The sequence below is a fragment of the Carassius carassius genome, chromosome 27 (genome assembly GCF_963082965.1).
Source record: "Carassius carassius chromosome 27, fCarCar2.1, whole genome shotgun sequence".
Lineage (NCBI taxonomy): Eukaryota > Metazoa > Chordata > Actinopteri > Cypriniformes > Cyprinidae > Carassius > Carassius carassius.
In genome coordinates, this window is record NC_081781.1 from 17,282,149 (window position 1) to 17,305,788 (window position 23,640).

Here is a 23,640-nt window from a genome sequence, read left to right on the forward strand (position 1 = left end):
GAGTATAGTTGTATCTGATCAAATGTGCATTCTTATTCTTTAGCTTGGGTTAAACTAATTAATTTTACTTTGTTGGAACAGCAGCTATGCTAATGATGTCTCTATTTGTTTCTATGTTTTGCCACGGGATTTACACAAGCTCCAGTCTGGATCCAGAACACCTGAGAAGCTAACCCTGAATCAACAACAGAACTAACAAATATTGCCACAAGTGTGACTGCATCATATAATAATTATTAATTATTAATAGTATTAATAATGTTCATCATCTGGCTGACTACGACTTGTATAAATTTTTCTACAAATCCTGTCATACGTGCACAAACTGACAGTCACCACTTATAAGCTATTACTAAATATTGTAAAAACATAATTTTCTGTAAAGTTGCTTTGTAACGATTTGTATTGTAAAAAGCGCTATACAAATAAACTTGAATTGAATTGAATTGAAAAAACACCTGATTCAGGGACTATTGTGGGTTTAATACACGTTAGGATCAATAGACAGAATTTGAGGCATAATACCAGGACAAAAATGCTTTCTATTCATTTTCTTAAAACAGAAAGAAAAAATTATTGGAGGCACTTAAAATATCATTTACTCATATTTTATAAAAGCATGTTAATTCCTTTTTTAAAACTGAGCAGAAAATCTGTTCTATTAAATTGTATGATATTGTAAGTTGTAAAATTGAACTAAAAACAACTTCACATAGAAAAGATGATTTCTTAAGACTAAAACCATGTTAACGTGCATATTTACTTCTTGTGGCTAAACTTGTGACATATTGAGATTTAAACATTTACAGATTGATAAAATGATGAAATACTCTCCATTCTGAATTCTCAGTGATGTTGTGTTCTCAGGTGCTCTGGTGATTTTCCCAGTTAGGCTTGTGGTGTTAAACTGCCAAAAACCAGCCATGTCTGGTTGGGAGGTGTCTTCATGACTCAAACCATTCATTGAGTCAGCACTGCTGAGAAAGTTCATTGGGTTCCTACAAAAATGTGCCAAAGGTACTGCATTTATTTTAGCGGTTCAAATTCAAAAATAATGGTCTTGGCAAGCAAAGTAAGCTCTTACTGGAATTGAAGTGTTTCTGAGTCTCTTCTAATTATATTCAGGTGCTTTTCTGTATCCTACAGTCTTCCAGTAGAGTTTGTCTGTTCACTTTTCCACCATCAGTAGTAGTGGTCACATTATTAACTATTAAAAATAAACATTTTGGACCCAGTGGCTTGTTGGGAACATGTGAGTTTGGAGTTGAAATTAGCAGATGTCCTGCTCTGTGGTGCTCCATGGAAAAACACTCCTGATGATGCATGATATCAGCTGTGGACGCTTCAGTCCCAACTGGGAAAGAAATTATTCTTTTTGATTTGCTTGATCTCAGAGATTGATGTACTGTGATGATATTTTTAGAACAGGATGGTTCATATATGGCATTATATCATTCATTATTTCCTCAGTTTCCTCCCTTGCCATATTTGACTCAGACTCTGATAGTCTGTAATTTGGGTCTTGGGCTGCAAGCAACTGCTTATTTTTGGAGCCTTAAAGCCCTTCACAACCCACTTTGACAGGTGAAAGAAGGTTTGATCAAAGCTATCAGATGTGGGAAGATGGAAACTCTTTTACAACAGCAAACGACAACCATCAACATCAGCAAACTGACATAAAAGCTAAAATCTTCCCTTTCACATCTGGATTAAGATCATTTATCATTCTTTTAGTAAGGCTCTTGTATGACACCATAGAATTGTGCAAGTCTATTTCCTTAAACTTCTAACCTCCATGGAAGTCAACTGACTGACAGTGAACAACTGTTTTCAATTGTTTGGTTGCTGTTAGTTTCATCAGTCTGATTTTTTTTTCTTCAAAGAACTTCTCCATGGATATTAAGTATTTGTTTCCAGTCATGTGCTTTCCACTAAATAACTTCAGTTTCATTTGTTTCAATCTTGTCCATCTTTTAGAGTTATGTCTGTCAGTGATCACCATGAGTCAATGACAATCACTGCCTCCACATCAGCAGAAACCTTAAATATGGCCTTGGCTGCATCTGACAGTTAACCCTAATGTTGCTGTATCCATTGGCACACAGCTTATAAACAACAGCTTACAACTTATATATATACATATTTTTTTAATGGAACACTGGAGCAATTTTATCTTGAAGAGAATTTTACTGATTTGGGGGTTAAATATGTGCATTTACATATGTGTATAAAAACCTACTGAAACCTGAATATATAATTTAGCTTTGTGGTGCTGAAAAGAAATATCTGTTAAGGGCAAACGAGGTCATACCAGCAGGAAGGAACAGAAAACCAATACTGCTGAAATTCTGCTGAAAATGTCAGCAACACCAGCCACTTCCCTATACAACCATAAAATTGGCCAAAGTTAAGACACACTAAGACCAATAACTACAGTGCCCTCCAATAATATTGGCACGCTTGGTAAATATGAGCAAAGGCAGCTGTGAAAATAAATCTGCATTGTTGATCTTTTTGATCTTTCATTCCAAAAATGTACAAAATTCTAACCCATCACTGAAGTAAAACAATTGAAAGTGGTGAAAATCTCATTGTGAAATAAATGCTTTCTCTAGTTCATATTGGCCACAATTATTGGTACCCAATTACTGCAACATCCTTTTCCCATTATAACAGTTCCTAGTTTTCTCCTATAATGCCTGATGAGTTTGGAGAACACTTGACAAGAGATCAGAGACCATTCCTTCAGGCAGAATCTCCCCAGTTCCTTCAAATTCACAGCTCCATGTTTGTGCTTCTTCTCTTCAGTTCACCCCTCTCATTTTCTATAGGGTTCAGGTCAGCGGACTGGGAAAGCCATGGAAAAAATTTTTTTGTGTTGATTTGGATGTTTGTTTTGGATTATTGTCCTGATGGAAGATCAAACCACTGTCTATTATAAGATTTCTATGGTGTCAGGTTTAGAGTTTTAATTTGTTGGTATTTGATTGAATCCATGATGCCATGTATCTGAACAAGATGTCCAGGACCTCCAACAGAAAAACAGGCCCACGATATTATAGATCCAGCAGAATATTTAGCCGTGGGAAATGGGTACTTTTTATCGCTGTATGTACTAAACCCATCTGGTTAGTATCGTCTGACCATAGAAGCCAGCACCACAAGTGCAGTCATGTTTGAAAACTGAATATGCTGGAGATTGTTTTTGGATGAGCGAGGATAATTTTCCGTGAAACTCTCCCGACCAACATTTGGTGATATAAGGGCCGTTTTTTTTTTTTGTTCTTGTTGTTTTTTCATTAGAATGAAAAAGACACATGTCCTCTTCCAGGCAGATTTATAACATATTTAGTTGATTGGAACTTATTTATTATTGTTCTGATGGTGGAAATGGGCATTTTCAACGCTTTAACTCTTTTTTACAGCCACTTTCTATTTTGTGAAGCTCAACAATCTTGTTCTACACATCAGAACTATATTCTTTGGTTTTACTCCTTGTGATGGATGAGTGACATTACATTCAGCCAAGTATGGTGACCCATACTCAGAATTCGTGCTCTGCATTTAACCCATCCAAAGTGCACACACACAGAGCAGTGAACACACACACACACACACACACACACATACACACACACACACACACACACACACACACACACACACACACACACACACACACTTTGAACACACACCCGGAGCAGTGGGCAGCCATTTATGCTGTGGCGCCCGGGGAGCAGTTGGGGGTTCGATGCCTTGCTCAAGGGCACCTAGGTATTGAGGGTGGAGAGAGAACTGTACATGCACTCCCCACAATTCCTGCCGGCCCTAGACTCAAACTCACAACCCTTCGATTGCGAGTCCGACTCTCTAACCATTAGGCCATGACTTCCCCTATGATTATCTGAATTTGCTCTTTGTGTTCCTCATATTTATAATCCTTTGGAACAGGAAGTCATGGCTTGCCAATTTCATGCTCCTAGTCACCCTGGTGTGCTAAATTTTTTTAAATATGAATGGTAATGTACTTCAGAAATATTTTACTCATTAAATTTTCTAGGGGGTGCCAATAATTGTGGCCTACATGCATTGGAGAAAACATTTCATGGGATTCATGAGATTTTCAATTGTTTTACTTCAATGAAAGATGAGAATTTTTGTAAACAATTTTAAATGAAAGGTCAAATATGATGCAAATTTATTTTCACAGCCGCCTTAGGTTTATCGAGACGGTTTTTGATGTTGGCTTGACAGAGTTTGATCTAACTATTTAAATAGGTCATTTTAAAGTGTTAAGTTTTTACAGACTGTAGTCAGCAGATAGACTACCTGGCCATTGCTTGGTGGTTGCGGAGTGTGCTGCTGGTTGGTTACCCGGATGTGGTTAAACAAATAGGGTTGTTTGATGGTTGGTATGGGGTTTTGGCGAGTTGCTAGGTTATTTTCACCAGCTGCTAAGAAGCTCTGTCTAGTTGCTAGGAGTTTGGGTGCTCTGCCTGGTTGCTGGTTGATTCTAGTGTGTTCTGGAAGGTTGCTAGTAAATGCTAAAGGTCTTCTTGCTGATTAGGAGTTGCTCTTGTTTGACAAGGTGGCTGGTGAAATTATTTTGTAAAATAATTGTCCTCAATTACCTAATCCTTATTATAATTTAAATAATACTAATAATTAAATAATAGGCTTTATATTTTTAACTCCAATTACTGGTTATATGCAGTACACAGTATTCACCGAATGAGAAAGAAAAAAAAACTTAGATAATAAAGGATAGATGATAGTGGGCAGGCAAGTAATTAGAATTTACTGCATCTGTGGTGAGATCGATAGTGCTGGTTACACCACACCGTGCTGTTTGGACTGCTCATCGGTTCGGTGAATGTCTTTTTGGGAGTGCGACGCCGCTTTCTGTGTTCATATGACTATGCTCGCTCCCGCCAGCGCCTCGTGAGCGCGCGGGCCACAGAGAGAGTAGTAAAGCGCAGAACAGACTCTGTTAACTCTTTGTACCGACTAGAAGCTGCACCGACCGGTGCCGGACAAATGATCTGAACTTCAGCCAACCGGAGGCTTGATCTCTACCATTCAGACGTTTCAACACACCACACCGGACAAATATTGGATCGTTTTTAGCGCGTCTGCTCGTTTTCTTTCGTAAACACATTTTTATTTGTTAGCGAGAGGTGGCCACGTCCTTGATTTTTCTGGCCCCGCGGTTTGGAAAAACCTAACACATTCTGAGTGGTTTCACCCAGGAATGGATACTGGAGTTGTCACTGAAAAGAAAAGGTAGGGAGCCCAGTGTCTCTGTCAAAGAAGTTGGTCTGCGGAGCGGAATTTGTTATGTTTAGTTTAGTAATCAGGTCAAAAGATATTCCTCCACCGTCACACAAAACGTGTCGCCATTTTGTGCTGGATGGCTATCTAAACAACTAAGAGCAAGTTTAAAGCGCTCATGCCGGCTATTTGTCTCCAAACAACCATTAAATGTTATTTTAAACAATTTAAATGCTTATATTTGTTGATTTGTAACGCATTATTCGTTTTTTTTGAGGTAACAATGTCTAGTGTCTGTCTGTGTGGAAGGAACACTACAACTACGTTAGCTGCATGCTCACTTACACTTCCCCTGATTTATTACTTTAACGGTTATAAACAGTTTATAATAGTGTAGACATAATTAAGTTCTCATGAGAAGGTGTGAACACGTTGTTTATATAGGTACATTTATTTGAGCGTGAATGTCAAATGCTTATATTAAACATAAAATAGATGCTTTTTTCCTATAGTATACTCATCAGACAGATGCACGTCTAGTACAATAGAGGAGAAAGTAAATGGCGTAATATCTGCTCAGGATACTAATTGTGTACTTTGTATTCTGATATTTTGCACTGTATTCGTTTCTGAATGTTTTATGCAGTTTATTTTCTAAGATAAAAAGAGCCATGAGCTGGTCATATGAGGGTCCCTTCTTTACCCCTCAGACCACTTGACCCCACAATTTACTTTAACTCTTTGCCCTTGTTCAGCCAGTCTGGCATATTTTGTGGATAAAGGACTTGGAAGCAGGAATTCATTTTTGGATTTTGCTGACAGTGGCTTATTCTTTGTCAGACCTGTCATCAGTGTGGGCTCAGATGAGATGAGATGGAAATAAGTGTTGGTATTGCTAAGACTGGAAAATGTTGCTTGGTTTTTCTGTACTAGTGAATTTACAAGAAGGATTGCACTGGCATTGTAGATAAGCTAAGGTCCAGTGTGTCACGATTTAGGCCTGTATGTAAGCTACAGGTCAGTTCGGCACATTTAGTTTTTTGAGTTGTTGGAATTGCTGCTTAACCTATCATGTTTTTCTTGAAAATTTTGTGAGTTCTCAGTTGGGGTTGTGAACATGCATGCAAAGTGTCGTGGAATTTGCAGGTCAGTTGGCCTTTTGGATTTAGTTAAAATATAAGAACCGGCGACACAGACCTGAAATAAAAACTTTATGGATAGGATTTATTTAATAGTTTCTTAATTACTCTCTGATGGTATTTACATTTAAGCTTTTGGCGCAGACACCTTTATCCAAAGAAGCTTACGCTGCATTGAAAGTGGACATTTTTATTAGTTTTAGCTTGTTCATTTCTACTGTTTGAGCTTCAGGGAAGCATGCAGAAGTAGTACCTATCCATACTTCTAAAGTTTTAAATGTTTTTAAAAATGGTTTGCTGTTTTAACAGATTTTTTTATTTATTTAGTGTGTTCTTTGGTTGAATTGAATCCAAGGTCAGTTTGACCCTTGACCATAAAACTCATACCTAGATTTTAATCTCATTTTTTATTTGTAGTTATACCAATACTGTGTGATAGGATTTCAGTTTATAACCTGTTTAAAGTAAGTAATACCTTGTTTTCAGTGGCAGTATTTTCCTCTGACATTATTTTGGTTGGCATCCAAGTTCAAGCTGCTACATGCTTTTTGCATCTATTCTCTCAAGTCTTAATCACTCTAAGCATTGACGTCAAAGCAACTTCCTTCCCAGTCTTGTGGCAAAAACCTCTATGAGTTTGAATGCAGAAATGTGGCCCTCTTGTTGTGTTTTCCTCTTTAGAGGTGTTATCATAAGCCTTGGGTCAAAAGGAAGTCTGTTGATTCTGTCATTGTGTTTCAGGGTCTTGCGTGTGTCCTATATGAATCCAATTACATTGGGTATCATGTTGTAAAACAGGCCTACTTTTAGACCTGTGTCGATTTTAGTTATCAATATTATTTAGTTATAAATATTCAACCAATTACTTATTTAGTGGTTTAAAAGCTTCCTAGGTGGAAGGATTAGACACTATATGACAAATCTTACATCATGGTGTGAGTACTTCTGAATAACAAATATAGCTGTATATCATAATGCTTAATGCTTAGAGCATAATGCTTGCTCTCACCCCAATCGGATGCATTTATGTTTGTGTTAAATGCATTTTTGCATTTAAGTGTAATAGATTGGAATAGAACCAAAGTGTTTTAAAAAGTTGGACTATTTTGTTACTTTGATGCTTTCCTAAAATGCATCTATTTGTGGCAAGATGTTCAAAAACAGAGAGAGAAAAATAATCAAAAAAGTTAAATGCACCCCCACTATAAATGTCACTAACATATCTATGTAACAATACATTTAGATAAATGAATGGCCTCACAAATTCACACATGCACTGCATTTTTTTTTTATGAAACAATTTTCAACTAGACATTGCTGGCAAATTTCAAAGATTACAAAGAAACTGCAAGTAACACTTTTAATTAAAAATGAAATTTTGAAATAGAAAGACTGGAATAGAATAGTAGGGGAGTTGGAAAATGAGCCTATTTTCAAAAAAGTGGAGTGTTCCTTTAAGAATTTAAGTAAAAAGCTCCCCTTAGCTAAAGGGGCCTTCCAGCTACCCTGAATAGAGTCAGTAATGTAGACATATATTATTGAGCAGTCCATATATGGAGCTTACATAAGATGACAATGTACCGGCATGCACAGACTCAAACAAGCTGAAATCCACAATGAAATGCGTGTGTTAACATCCCCTGTGCACAAGGGTTTTCCTCTCTTTCTGGCCAAATGATTTCCGCCTTGCTTCATAAAATACTTTGATGGGAAGGATGGGTGCATTTAGGACGCCGTCTGTCTGAAGATGCTGTTTTTTCCTGCTAGGGCACTAGGCTGTCTTAACCGTTTTCCCGTCTTTGTGTTGCTTTGGCGTTGGCGGTTGACACAATGCCTACTCATTGTTTCTCGTTGCTGCTTTGACCTTGGAGCTCCTAGATAGGGAATATATAGATTTGTTGCCAGTTGCATGGAGATCTCATTGGTCATTTAAATTATGAAGGGCGAAAGTATGTAGGCCTAAATCTGCATCACTTTGTGCATTAGTTGTGTGTTTGAATCTGTAAGTATTCAGTTTAATTCAGAAGCCATTTTTGATTCTGAATTTTTAAAAAGCTTATTTTAAATGTATTTAACTGCTTCCCCTAATGCGTTTTAGTATAGAAATAGAAAAATGACACACTGCTGTTTATTGCTGTAAAATACATAATCATTAACATAATACAACTAACATGATATAAAAGTAACAATCTGTCTGCGTTTTATAACTTTTATATGACCTCTAGGGCACATATGTAAATAAAGAAAAGAGAAATAAAACATTAACCAGGTGACATTATAGTTGTATGCATGCCAGAAAAATGGCACTGTTTTAACTTTGAGAAAAGTGGGAATGTTTCAATGTGGTGAAAGCATTATATTTCATAGGGAGCTGTTAACTGTATAAATAGTTTGAGACGAGTGATGTTTACACTGTGTTATTGTTGTTGCTTGGCCATTAATGGTTTATAATTGAAAATGGAAAGAGTTATTTTGCCTCTTTTGATGACAATGCATGTAGATGAACTAACACTACAATGAAGCTCTGATGGATCTTGACCCCCGGCTGCCCACGATGCATTAGGAAATTTCATATTGTTGCATTAATTCTCAGATGCTTCTGAACAAATTTAACAGAAGAACACTCTTGACTCCCTTCCACACAGTCTGCTGTTTTTCAGACAATGATGTGTTTGCGCTTTTATTGCAAACGTTGGCTAAATCCAGTTCCTTGATGCTTCCATGTCTAGTTTCAAGCTTGTTTGAGGCTTAACATCTTCTGTCAGCTGACCTGATGAACGTATAAAAGATGTGCGTTTTTGTTGAATTATCTTTTGAGGACTTCTGAGGGTTTTTAACTTTCTGCTTAAAGCCACTTCAAGATAGTTTTCTGTGAAATCCTAGAATTAGGAAAAGACAAGTTTATCAGCATTTTAATCCATTTGCCTGAAGTGTCAGCTTTTGTAAACAATGAAAATTCTTCCACATCTGTAAACTGTGAACAAACACATGAAGGTGGTGGCTTTTGTCACAGAGGACGCATTGCTTTGTTGCTCTTTGTTGCCAGGAGCTTTGCTTGTTTTTGGAGACCGCCATTATTTAAGTGAACTGAAACATTTGTTAAATGTGTGGGAGTTGAACTTGGCAGTGACAGAATAGGCAGCGGTCCCAAGGGCAATAGATAGGCTGCTTTAGAAATTATGATGAGGTAGAGGCTCATTTTAGCAAAAAGCTTTTTCATGATGACCTATTTATCAGGAAAGAGGCTCTTTTCTGCCAAAGAGCAGTTTATTGTCCAGATCCTGACCTTGCTTGCTTGTAAAAACAGTTACTTTATGGCTTGTTTGTGTGCAAACATTTGTTCCTTGTAGTGTGCCGAAAAGTTTATGTTGGGAAATCTGAAAACTGTCTAACACCACAACATTTATCACCGTTGGCTGGATTCCAAGGGTTGTAACTGTGTCTGTCACAGCATGTCTACACCCCTTTTACCAGCCAGTCAGATTGAAACTATCTTTCTGGCCTCTGACGATGCAAGTGTTGACGCAATTCAAATGAGAGATTTAAAATATGTTGACCTTGCTGCTGCCCTCAAGCAGTAGCGCAGGAGGTCTCTCTTGTCAAACACCTAGTCAAAGTAACAAAACACTGTCCTTCCTTATCTTTACAGGGTGAGCTCGGAGCGCAGGAAGGAGAAGTCCAGGGATGCAGCGCGATCTCGCAGGGGAAAGGAGTCTGAGGTGTTCTACGAGTTAGCACACCAGCTCCCCCTGCCACACAATGTCACCTCCCACCTGGACAAAGCCTCCATCATGAGGCTGACCATCAGCTATCTGCGCATGAGGAAGCTGCTCAGCTCTGGTCAGTACGCACACTTGAATATTTGCATCTACATATGCAAAATAGTTACACCTCATTCAAATAGGAATCAAAACATTGTCACCAGTAGATATAGTAAACATCATTCGTAAACACTGAGCTGATGAACGGAGGCAAAAGCATAATCCTCAAAGGGTGCATATTAGTACTCATATGTACTTTTTAGATACCCGTATGTACAGTACCATGGCTGCATAATTAACTGAAATACTAATTGCTAAGTATGGTTATCAAATTGCAAAGTCTGTGATTTAATTAAGTTTTTGTTGATACGCAAGCAGCTCATCATCCAATGTTTTCAGTTTCTTGGAACAGCTGTTTGCAGTAAATGCTGCTCCACTCGAACTCATCTCTACATCTGCTCTGACTTTGGGAAGCTTATGACATCCATTTGAGAACACATTTTTGAAAACATGAAATATGATGCAGTTATGAACCAGCTCTTGTCAACAAAAGTAAAGCTAGCTTTCCCTGCAATTAAAACAGCTGTCAATATTAGTATTATAATTGTAATTTTTTAAATAAAATACTTTTTTAAATTTACTTTACTAATATTAATTTTGGTACTAATATGTAGCTTATCTTTCCTTCAAGGTTGCATAATAATACTAGTATGTACTTTTTAGGTAGTAATATGTACTGGCCTAGTGACAAATATATTTTCTGACAGTGTGATAGAGACTTAATGTGCTGCTGTGACCATATGCTTAATAGATTGCTTAAGGATGTTGTTTGGCTTTGCAGATGAATCTGAGAAGGAGAATGAGGAGGAAAGTCAGCTGAACAGCTTTTATCTGAAGGCCCTGGAGGGTTTCCTCATGGTCCTGTCTGAAGATGGAGATATGGTTTATCTCTCTGAAAATGTCAGCAAGAGCATGGGCCTCTCACAGGTAGCTAAATGTTTCTGTTTTGGTCTTTGCTGTTTAGATGTAAACGTTTAGATGTAAAATTATGTAAGTTAGATGTAAAATGCTTACGTTGTAGCTGACCATCTTTACCATCTTTTCTTTCAGTTTGATCTGACTGGTCACAGCATCTTTGAATTTTCGCACCCATGTGACCATGAGGAGCTGAGAGAGATGCTGGTGTACAGGACAGGTAATTCACACATGCTACACTACAACATATTTCTGCAAAAAAAAAAAAAAACACACCAGCCATCAATAATGAATGCATGAACTGAAGTTTTTGTCCATGTTTAGGATCCAAAAAGACCAAGGAACAAAACACAGAGCGCAGCTTCTTCCTGCGCATGAAGTGCACACTCACTAGCAGAGGGCGCACTGTCAATATCAAGTCTGCCACGTGGAAGGTGAGATTTCTCAAACTATCACTATTTTTTTGGTATCCACAGCCTATATCCTCAGATATACTTTCCCCCTAACATTACTATTTCCTGGAAAATTTTTAGCTCTTTGTATTACAAGGGTAACATTTGTATTAACCTGATTTGCTGTTTTTAAATGTTTCATTCATTTTGTTGACAATGCATGTATACAGGAAATTTAACAAGGAAGAAGGAAATAAACTGGCTTGATTCTAATTGTGCACAGAGCATCCTTATAGTAGTTTTTTTATAACATACCTGCTATACAAAGAATTTGAACAGACGTTTCCCCCTTCTCTCTCCTGTTAAAGGTTCTTCACTGCGCTGGTCATGTGCGTGTGCAGGAGTGCGACGAGGGTTCGGGAGACTCTGGCTTTAAAGAGCCTCCTGTGACCTACCTTGTGCTCATCTGTGAGCCCATTCCTCATCCCTCGAACATCGAGGTGCCTCTGGACAGCAAGACCTTCCTTAGCCGCCACACTCTGGACATGAAGTTTTCATACTGTGATGAAAGGTTAGCAGAAAGATTATTTTTCCTAACCGACGCTCGTTAACCGATTATTAACTGTTAACCGACAGGATTATTTTAATTTAAAAATGAATTAAATTAGAAAGTATAAGTGTCTGTGACCAGTTAAAATTTTTTACATTTGTTTCCCGGGAATTAATTTTACATGCGCAAAAAGCAGCAAACAACATAACATGAGGATTCACTTGGTCATCACATCATCCACCTGTAGCGCTTCTGTGAGAGGAGAAAAACATAATAAAGCTAGGCTATATAAAGGCATATATATATAGGCCTGTACGAGACACATATTTTTACTTAAATAATAAATTAAGAAAATGAATGAAAAAGAGTAGCCTAGTATGCAGAGTTTTGGTTAATTTTTGTGCTGCATTACTTAATAACTAAAAGGAGTGGTTGCTTCCACTGTTAGAGGGGAGAAAAAAAATCTAGTGATTGCATCAGCGCCGCATGCATGCACACTGTTAAGCATTGCTACCTTGACAATGCAGCCTGTTTATGATCATAATAAAATACACTCAGTCAAACATGGAAACAAAAAAACCCCCACACTGCTCAGTTTAAATATGTAGAAAAATCTGTGCCGTTAAGTGTTATCACCGTATCGCCGTGATGTTATGCAAAAGATTTTGGTCTACATGGATATTGGAACACGAGTAAAGTATATAATACATAATAATTTGGCATTCAAATACATTGCGGGGGAACTAAAATAGCCTAGCTATGTTTACAGTGTTTATTATAATGTTTGTAAACATTTCGCATTGCCATTAGGCCTATTTCTGAATTAAATATTAAAACGCGACTTATGGTTTTTTTTCTCTCTATAAAGACTTACACATAGTAGATTAAAATAACATAAAAAATACAAGTTTGTAGTATAAAGCAGCTTAACTGACTTTTTATAACATAACTGAAAAATGAAAATAAATGATAGCGAATGAATCTGGAACCCTTGCACATAAAAATTTACAAATGACCATTCCTCCTTTAATGTTAAAAATAACATGCATACACCAAACGGAAAAAAAACAAATGATTATGTAGACAGATTGGCACGTAGCTCCTTTTCTTTCTTCCTTTTGTTTTGTTGATGTGTAAATGGTTTGGCCTGCCCTACTTTATTTCCCTGTTTTGTTTTGTTTTATGTATATGGGTTTGCTTTGATGTTATCTGTGCCTAGCAATGAATACTGTGCGTACCAACCAGTTGTTGACATTTCTTTGAATAAAAGCAATGCTGCAGAACGAGTCCAGTAGGCCAAAGCACAAAAGCCTGTGTTCTGTTCTTTTACAAATGTTATTATCACCACCTAGTGGCAAAAGCCAGTAGTATTTTTAAGCCTTTGCTGAAGGCATAACGATTCAGATAAGGTTGTTGGTTTTTTTTTTCACTGCCCTTTTGTACATGTATGTTGTATGTAAATAATACAATACCTTGTTACTATCCCAGAGCTGAACTATAATATGAAAAACTAAACAAACAAACAAACTAAAAAAAATCTGAAATAAACGCAATTGAAAGCTATATACTAATAATTATTAATTCTATAAAAAACTAAAACTAATAAAAATGGCAAAAGCAGACAACAGAATTATTAAACCTTAAACTGAAAGTAAAATAATAATAATAATAAAAAACAGTCGCCAGGAGTGACACAAGATTGTTCATTTTGAGACCAAATCCAGATCTAAGTTAAATATAATATATGGTCTTATGAGAACTAAAATGGTTTAAAGAACACAGAAGATTGAGACCACTGTATCTGACTTCTCATATCCAGATCATGTTGAAGTGGCAGTTGTTTCAGCATGTAGCTACATAATTGCAAACTCAAACCTCTCACTCTTTTTCCAAAGAATCACAGAGCTGATGGGATATGAGCCAGATGATCTGCTGAACAAGTCTGTGTATGAATACTATCATGCCCTGGATTCAGATCACCTTACCAAGACACATCACAACTGTGAGTACCTGGACAGAATGCATACCTTAAAGAGCTGTGAATCTTTGGGAAACAGTGAATCGATTCAATTTACGATTCATAGGGTTTCGATTCGATTCAAGAACGATTTTTGCAAATTCAGAACGATTAAATTTGAGAAAATTCACAGTTAAACTTGATGCAATTCAATTAACGATTCGATTCTACATTCTTTAAGTGCAATAACAGGATTAATAAAATGATTCTGCTTATTCTTTATATGCTTATAGTCGAGGGCAAATTATATAGGCAGCCCAAATTACAAAGAGTAGGGGTGTGACTGAAGCCAAATACCTTATTCGGAAAAGCACGGAAATTGGCTTCAAAAACAAATAATGGATAACTAATAATTCTGCCCGAATATTCGGCTGAGGCCACAGCACAGTCTGGTGTTTGCTAGATTCACAGGTGAGACGGGGATCAACACAACATCTTACACAAACCTGTAAATTCATGCAATAATGAGTGTGTGAAGAGAATGAATGTAAACTTTATGAATGAAAAAAGTCAGCAATGCAAATCAAACACAGCATTGCTGTTGCCACTCCGTGCATCTCTCAGAAATCAGAGCTTAAACTTTAAACCTTGTAGGCTATGATATGATACACAAATTAATGGTATAATCACAGCCTGATTGTCAATCAAACAGCCATGTTTCAGTCTCTCAAAAACCTAACCAGCTCTCTGTCAAGAGTTGGCTAATAATCAACTTAAATACAGATACATTTCCTCTTTTGCTGGTTTGCGTGGCACACGCACATTTGTTTAGTGAAGTTCAAAAAACTGCATAATGAAAATGTTCACCTTGAATTCATTCGTGTTCAAGTGATCACTAAATGTTTGTCATGAAATCTTCCTACTTGTATGATCAATTTATTTTTAGAATTTATTAATTTTATATTTTTGAACACAGAATAGGGCAAATAGTCAAAACACAAATATTTTTCCATAATTTTATTTTATTTTTTCTTCATAGGCTACTTTTCCAGACCTGCAAATTAAGCCTACTTAAGTGAAATACTTTTTTAAACTGCGCAGGAACTGGTGAGCCAAAGGAAATGTTGTTGTTTTACATAAACCTCTAAAATTACAGTGCAGTAGCAAGTGTGTGAAGTAGTTAAATGAGTTCATGAATGAAATAGTGAGTTGCCTTTTTCCATGCATTTCCCAGAAATTACTTAAATCAATTTCCATATTTCTAAACTGCATAGGAACTTTTATTGTTTTAATTTAGATATTTAAATATTTATTTATTGGATCACGAAAGGACCCCAAGCTGGGACTCAAACTCTCGTTGCCCGAAGCACAACTGCACTACATCTCGAAGCACTGCTTATACAAGGATATCAGCTATGACTGTTAGAAGATCCTTAAAAATTATTTTGGTTAAACACTGCATATTTGTTTAGTGATAACTAACTGCTTTTAACTGCTCAGGTAATGTCAATGTTATGACCGAAAGCCATTAAAAAACTACTGGCCATGCGTACTAAGAAGATATCGCATGGCTCAATTTGGATGGTCAGAAAATGTGTCTGTGAGAGCTACAAATGGAGCGCAAGCCCAATCTTGTGACAGGTGGTAAATGGTGGAGCACATGAAGGAGAGATGTGAGGCACGAACAAGGTGCTGTTTAAGGTCTCCATTAATTTGTGCTTGTAGTAATTTAATGTCTATATATTTTAAAGCACTGAATAGCTATAGAAATCCCGATTCATTCGATTCTAAGCGTTCTAAATTGATTACTGTCCAAAATCAACCATTCTAAAATCCATGTTTCAAAATTGATACATATGCATCATCAGGTTTTGTAATCGATGCATCGAGAAAATGAGTGATCTGTTACACCCCTTATCATGGTAAAGGTTTCACTTTAACGTGCAAAACTGTTACAAAAGATGTCTTGTTGAATACTTCTGATTGGAGTGTGTTGTTTTTCCCAGTGTTCGCAAAGGGCCAGGCCACCACAGGCCAGTACCGCATGCTGGCTAAGAAAGGTGGTTTTGTGTGGGTGGAGACTCAGGCCACTGTTATCTACAATCCCAAGAATTCTCAGCCACAGTGCATTGTGTGTGTCAACTACGTTCTCAGGTACGGATCCAGATTACAGATCTTCAGTAGACCAGTGGATTTATAGAAGCAAAATATTGTGGGAAGTGCTTTGGTGTGGATACAATTGTGTCTGTGATCATAAATCAACTTACCATTCTGTCCCATCCAGTGGCATTGTGGAGGGGGATGTTGTCCTGTCCTTGCAGCAGACCATGACCGAGCCCAAGGCTGAGGAGAAAGAGAACCAGGAGATGGAAGATGAGGCCTCTGAGGTGCACATACTCAAACTCTTCAAGCCAGAAAGCCTCAAGTGTCCCGTGAAGAGCTCTGAACTTTATGAGAAGCTGAAAGAGGAGCCTGAGGCTCTCAATGTCTTGGCACCTTCTGCAGGAGACACCATCATCTCTCTGGACTTCAACAACTCAGGTGCTTCCTGAAGGATGGTAACATACTTAAATGGAACAGATTAAGATTTGCTCACTGTGACCGTGACTTGGCAGCAAATGAAATGAGAGCTGACAGTCAGAGGTGACATGAGCAAAGAGCATTATTCTCATCTTGTTTAATCATAGATGATATTCCTGCAACTAAAATGAATGCTTCCCCTCCACAGTGTTCATTTTTATTAGCGAAAAAGTTTAATTGTCAAAATAAAATGCCATTTTTAACAGCAGCAAAGTTCAATAGCTGTGGCTGGTTGTGCAGCCCACCAGTAATGTAAAGCAGCCAGAAGTTGAAGAAGAACCTCTACTAGCGACTGACAGCTCATTCACTTCCATTCAAAAGTTTGGGGTTGGTAAGATTTTTGTAATGTTTATCCAAAAAAAATATATCTTATGCTCACCAAGGCTGCATGTATTTATTCAAAAATACAGTCAAATCAGTAATGTTGTGAAATATTGTTTCAATTTAGAATGGTTTAGTTTTATATTTGAATATGTTTAAAAAAGTAATTCATTTTTGTGATAACAAAGCTGAATTTCAGACACTCTTCCTCCAGTCTTTAGTGTCATATGATCCTTTTTCAAATTATTTGAGTTTAGGTTTCTTTGTATAGTAAGTTCAGATGAACAGCATTTATTTGAAATAGAATCTTTAGTAACTTTTGTCACATTTGATCTATATAATGCATCCTTGCTAAATCCCTCAAAAAAGAAATTCTTACTGGCCCCAAAACTTTTGAGTGTAATCTTGTATAGACTTAAAACATATTCAAGGTATTCACTATTCCTCTGTATATGGATTCATAATCTTTGTTTTAGATATAAAAATTATAAATACACTAGTGCTGTCATATGATTAGTCATGATTAATCGCATCCAAAATTAAAGTTTTTGTTCACATAATGTATGTGTGTGTATTGCCACTGTAAACCCGGATAAGTAGAATCTACTTAAAAAAACTGAGGTAACTCGTTGCCTTAAAATTTTTAAGTAATGAAGCATTAGTTGAATAAGTCAAGTGGACTACGTTCAATGTACTTAAGCCCATAATGGAATGGAATAGAACATTTAAGTTGAATGTACTTATAACTGAGTTACAGTAACTGAAGATACTTAGTTTAAACAATCATTCCCCACCCATTTATTTAACTCAGCTTGTTAAGTTAGCATTACTCCATTACCAATGCAACTAAGTTGTATATTGTAACTGACCCAACTTAACTTTTTGTTCCTGAAACTCAAAATATCTATTCTTTTAAAATAAATACATACACCTGCAACATTACACTGATCCAATTTTATTTATATTGAACATGTCTTTTTTTTTTTTTTGCAACAAAAGAAACAAAGCCATGGCCTAATAGGTTTCTAGTGTGTAGTTTCCTCCGTGATGCAAAATAGCAGTTCAGTCAGTGTACTGTTTGAGTACATGAATTAATCCGGGATATTGGTTTGTTTGAACTCAGAGGAAGTGTCAGCCACATTAAAAAAAGTTAACAGCTTAAGTCATTACTGATTAATGCGTATTGGAGACGCGAACCGTTTAAAACGTTTCCGTTCGGTTTTTTTTAACCGTTTCAAGAAGATCTTGTTACATCGAATGATTTGTTCGCGAACCGGATTTGACAAACTGCTTTGTTTTGAACTGTCTTACAACAGACACGGAAGAGAAGACAATGCTGAATAAAGTCGTCGTTCTTGCTATTTTTGGACCAAAATGTATTTTCGATGCTTCAAAAAATTCTAACTGACCCTCTGATGTCACATGGACTACTTTGATGATGTTTTTCTTACCTTTCTGGACATGGACAGTATACCGTACAAACAGCTTCCATGGAGGGACTAAGAGCTCTCGGACTAAATCTAAAATATCTTAAACGGTGTTCAGAAGATAAACGGAGTTTGGAACAACATGAGGGTAAGTTATTAATGACATAATTTTGCAAATTGGGCGAACTAACCCTTTAACACTCAAAGGTAACTCTGCGTATTTACACCGGCCAGAGGGGGCTGTGTACACTAGCTAAAATTCAACACCACAACTTTAACACTTTACTCTAAAAGTCCCCAACACTAGGATTTCAACACTGGATAATTTGCTGTGATGAAAAAAAAATCTCTTCCTCTTTACCTCCAATCATTACAATATTGTACTGCGCCTCTTCAAGGTTTCATCAATTTTACGTTAACACCAGGGACACAACAATAACATCCGGAAATCACAAACTTACCCGTGACTCCATGGAAAATAATTCGCGATTTCATATTTTGTTTTTGACCCTATGAACCGTTGGACACGCCTCGACATGAGACGGGAAGCGCCAGGCTGCAGCCAGTCTTGTTAGTAACAGGCAAAACTTGATCATATTGAGTTGTTTGAGCTCAAACACATAATTACAATAAGATAGGCCATTAAAAAGTACAGTTTACTCAGAATTCATAAGTAATGTCAATAAATTAGAAACATTTAAGTAATATGAACTCAATATCTTGAGTTGAATCAAAATCTGGGTTTACAGTGTATGTATATATCAATACAAACACATGCATGTATACATTTAAGAAAAATGTGTTATGTTTATATAAGATATTTATTTTTATATATAATATACATTATATGAATTTAAATAAATACATGTAAATATTTTCAAAATATATGCTGTATGTGTGTATGAATAATAAATATACACACAATTCCTTGATGTGCTATCAATAACAACTTAACAGAATTGAATTTCCTCCAGACTCTGACATGCAGCTGCTGAAGGAGGTGCCCCTCTACAATGATGTCATGCTGCCCTCCAGCAGCGAGAAGCTGCCGATCAGTCTGTCTCCTCTGACGCCCAGCGACTCCACCCCAGTTCTGACCAAACTAGATACCGGAGCGGAGGACTTCCCTTTCAGCTCTGCCTCTGATCGTGGTCCAGACTCCACAAACACACCTTCCACATCTGGACTGGGCTCCCCGGGGGTAAAGACTCAATAAACACTTGCTTTTTTTAGCTGCTATTCTTAGTCATTTAAAAGGGTCGTTCGTTTTAAATGATTAATGAGATCCTGTGTGTCTCAAAGACTTCAAGTTCAAGTGTGTGTTTTTTCTTAGCCTAACAGCCCCATGGATTACTGTTTCCAAGTAGACTCAGACATCAGTTCTGAATTCAAACTGGACCTGGTTGAGAAACTGTTTGCTATTGATACCGAGGCAAAGACCCCTTTTAGCTCCCAGGTAACCTTTTATCTGAAATATCTCTTTCTGTGGTCATTATTGCATTGCATAAACTTCACATGGCAAATATCTGTGACTTCTAGGCCATGGAGGATCTCGATCTAGAGATGCTGGCTCCATACATCCCAATGGATGATGACTTCCAGCTGCGCATTCCCTCTTCGCTGGATCTGCTCCCGTCTGGCCCTCACTCTGTGTCAGCCATGAGCTCCCTGTTCCAGCCCTTATCCTCCCCTGTGTCTCCAGCCTCTTCCTCCAGCAGCTCAGTGAAACAGGAGCACTCATCACAGGCCCCTTCACCCCTGCACCTGCTGAAGGAGGTGTGCAATGCCCCTGTCTCACCCTTCAGTGGCAGTCGGGACGTTTCCCCTGCTCGGTCCCCCACCCCAAAGAGCAGCAATCAGCTCAACAACAGGTAAAGCTCTCACTGGCATGACTTCCTGCTGGCAGCCTCAGTATTAAACTTTAAGTAGATTATGATCAAGCCAAAAACAGTCCTATCATGACCATAGAGCTGGGATTTGGATTTCTTTTAGATGTCACTACTAGTAGATTATCTGATTTTGTGTTCGTTGCTCCAATTTTCAAGAGAGCTGTCTCCAAAGATGTTAGCTGTCCAGAACGCCCAGCGTAAGAGGAAGCTGGAGGAAGTGACATCACTTTCTGAGGCTGTTGGATTGGTCAGTATGAAAATGGATTTATTGCAAAGATTAAGTAATAGTGCATAAACTATGACCAAATTTATGTTAGTATTAAACATACATTTGTTTTGAAAACATGTCTCATTTAAAAAATAAAAAAATAAACCTTGAGAAACATCATGTAAAGTGATTCTTAAAGATTTGTTTTCCTTGTAACTCTAAGACTAATGGCCACTCTCAAATTTCCTGCAGAGTGCTTTGCTTCAGAGTGTGGACAGTGCTATAGAGCCTGGAAAGAGGGCAAAGGTTTTAGAGCTTAAAGGATCAGGTGTGCTTGGAGGAAACAAAACCATTCTCATACTGCCCTCTGGTGAGTGACAAGACCATCATCACCACTATACCATGTATTTTATCCATTTAAATGCAAACCATTGTTAGAAATGCAGGAAGCCCAAAAGAAAACTTCATTATTTAATTATTTTAGTACTTTTTACCTGATGACAACACCACTTGGCATTTTTAGAGTTCTATTCTAAGCATGTGTAATTCAGTTGGTCTTTCCCCTCTGATTCTGCAGATGTGGCCAGTCGTCTGTTGTGCAGTTCTTTAGAGAGCAGCCATGGGCTGCCTCAGCTAACACGTTACGACTGCGAAGTCAACGCTCCCGTGCAGGACCGCCATCATCTGCTGCAGGGAGAGGAGCTCCTGCGTGCTCTGGACCAAGTCAACTGAGCTTTGCTTTGTTTAGCAATTCCGGACACTGCATCTATCTCTCTCTCTCTCTCTCTCTCACCCCTAGACCCCCGGCCGCCCGCCCGCCTGCCCGCCTGCCCGATCCCTGAAATCTGCCTCCACTTGTCTGCTTTTATTCCAAGCCCTAATATTCTCTATAAACCCCAGTATTTTAAAAATGTACTAGATGACCTGCACCTTCCATTGATCTCAGCTTTGAGCCCAGAGGGAGTCCATCCTCCATCCCATTGCGTAGAGGGCCTGGAGACAGACAAGTGTAATGTAACTTAACAGTGGTATCACCCAGACAAGAGTTAAGAGCCTTAATGTGAAATGCACATTGACGCACAGATGCTGATGCGTATAATCTCCCACACTCCCTCTGGATTGCCAACTTTTATCTAAAAACCCTCCATTGTGTTTTATGCCCCTCCCCAAAGTGTGTGTATTGTAGCTACAGTCGCACAATAATCTATTTTCTTAAGACAGAATACCAGCAGTCCATGCAATATACGAAACCATTTTTACAAATATGTACTTTTAATGAAAGATTGAACCATTTATTTTTTCTCTTCTCTCTGCTGAGTTTTGTTGTGTAGCGGTTACGCAAAGTTCTTTGTGTGCACTCATAAACTCAACATCTGTTTGATGTTTGAGAGCGTTGCTTTCTTATTTTCTTACATCACTTTTAAGTTTTCTTTTGAACATCACAGATAAATTGTAAAAGAGCCATCGATAGTAATGGAGATAAAAAAATTGTGCAAAAAAGGGAATTCAAAATCATGCTGTGGTGTTCACATGATGGTTTTTGTCTGAAAGAGATTAAAACAGATTTATAGTTTAATTATGCAATAGATTTTATATTTTTAGTGGTCATTTTGTCTGTTTAGTTCTCTTTGTGGTGCTTAGGGTAATTCATGCTTGTGAGATATCATAGCTGGTAACCATTTTCTTTTTCTGCTTCATGAGCAAAGATGATGTATCATTTACATCCCAGTTTTATAAGTATTTATAATGGCATTAGAACATGAATGCTTAGTTTTAACTAAGACAATACTTGTTTTCATCATGCTTTCAAATGAATGTCAGCCTGTTGACAAAGTCCTGCAAGTATTTTATGACCTTTTATCCCATTTTTCAATATTATTTTGTGTTACAGTAATTCTCATTCATCTGCAGTCTCTAGTCTTCTCCTTTATTCTTAACACTAAATGTTTTGTTTATTGCATAATCAGTAAAAGACAATTGTGGACCAGAATTTTGTGTAGTATGGTTTAATTGACCTGAATTTTTTTATTTTTATCTGGATCTATTAAGTTATTCAGGAGTACATTTAGTTGCATTTCAAACATAGTGACAATAGACTTCCATGGTGAACTTTCTTTTAATATCTGAATTAATGTTACAGGTTCAACTGTCTGGACATTGTAAAGAAAGGCTGAAATTGTTGGTGGAAAAGTTATTGGCAACGTAGTATGGTGTAATTTTAATTAAGATTTCATTAAAAAATAAGCACTGAAGGAGCTTTGTTTTAAAATATAAACTTGTTTGTTTTTTTTATTGTGTTTTTTAAAAGAAAGCAAAAGGTGTTATTTAATTATAAAATATAATTTTAAAAATGCTGTAAGCCATTGTAAAAAAAACACAGGTAACCCCAAGAAAAGCATTTATATTTATATGTTAATTCAGAGTTGTCAGTCAATTTTGGTTGTTGATGATATAAATGTTTTTCAAATATTCATAAACTCAACATGAATATAGAGAATGCATTTCTAAGACTTGTGTTTTGAACTTCATTTTCACAACCTGATTTTTTTTACGGTTAGTTTCAGAGAACCGGTTAAAAATACATCACTCAAACACATTAAAGAACATTTTTTAGAATATAATAATAAGGGTGGTTTCTTGCCTTTACACTGAATGACTTTCTGGCCCTAAAATAATTTTCATGCACAAATTGAAAGAAGGTTTGGAGATGGCCCTCTATACCCTTTTTTTTTAGAGAAGCGCTGTGGTGGGAGGACAAGCTGAGTGAATGAGGTTTTGGCTCTGTGTATAAAGGGATTCGCTAAAAGGATGGTCTTGAGGTTTGTTATTAGTATTATTATTGTTAACAACTCATACTGGAAAAAAAATGGTTTACCTGTTTTTAAATTCCTGCTTGGAATTTAAGTTCACAAAACTTCTGTTCAGGATTCAGGGCTGGACCGAAATCATAATATATATATATATAGGTGCATCTAAAAAAAATTTAATATCGTACAGCTCTTTAAAAAAAAAAAACTTTATATTCTATATTCATTAAATGTAAAGTAAAACATTTAAAAAAATGTTTTAATTTTGATAATTATGAAAGTCAGAAATCCATTTTCAAAATATTAAAATGTTTTCTACAGTTCTTTAATGGATGTTCCAACTAGGTTGAGGCTCCTTTAGCA

The 23,640-nt window shown here is 37.0% G+C and overlaps 1 protein-coding gene across 1 annotated transcript; it reads left to right on the top strand.

The window, feature by feature from the left end:
* Window positions 1-4,957: 4,957 nt before the first annotated feature.
* On the top strand, window positions 4,958-22,460 carry hif1ab (hypoxia inducible factor 1 subunit alpha b). Its single transcript, XM_059512994.1, has 15 exons — window positions 4,958-5,283; window positions 10,060-10,250; window positions 11,013-11,158; window positions 11,282-11,366; window positions 11,471-11,580; window positions 11,907-12,109; window positions 13,984-14,090; window positions 16,052-16,199; window positions 16,330-16,586; window positions 19,348-19,574; window positions 19,707-19,829; window positions 19,913-20,244; window positions 20,419-20,509; window positions 20,723-20,840; window positions 21,048-22,460. The coding sequence occupies exons 1-15, from the start codon at window positions 5,252-5,254 to the stop codon at window positions 21,200-21,202; spliced, it is 2,325 nt and encodes a 774-aa protein (XP_059368977.1). The 5' UTR covers window positions 4,958-5,251; the 3' UTR covers window positions 21,203-22,460.
* The last annotated feature ends 1,180 nt before the right edge of the window (window positions 22,461-23,640 follow it).

Bases quoted from the DNA above. Each gene is read 5' to 3' on its own strand.
- hif1ab (XM_059512994.1), top strand. From the start codon at position 5,252: ATGGATACTGGAGTTGTCACTGAAAAGAAAAG. The intron at 5,284-10,059 runs GTAGGGAGCCCA...TTATCTTTACAG, and splicing joins GTTGTCACTGAAAAGAAAAG to GGTGAGCTCGGAGCGCAGGA. The intron at 11,367-11,470 runs GTAATTCACACA...GTCCATGTTTAG, and splicing joins GATGCTGGTGTACAGGACAG to GATCCAAAAAGACCAAGGAA.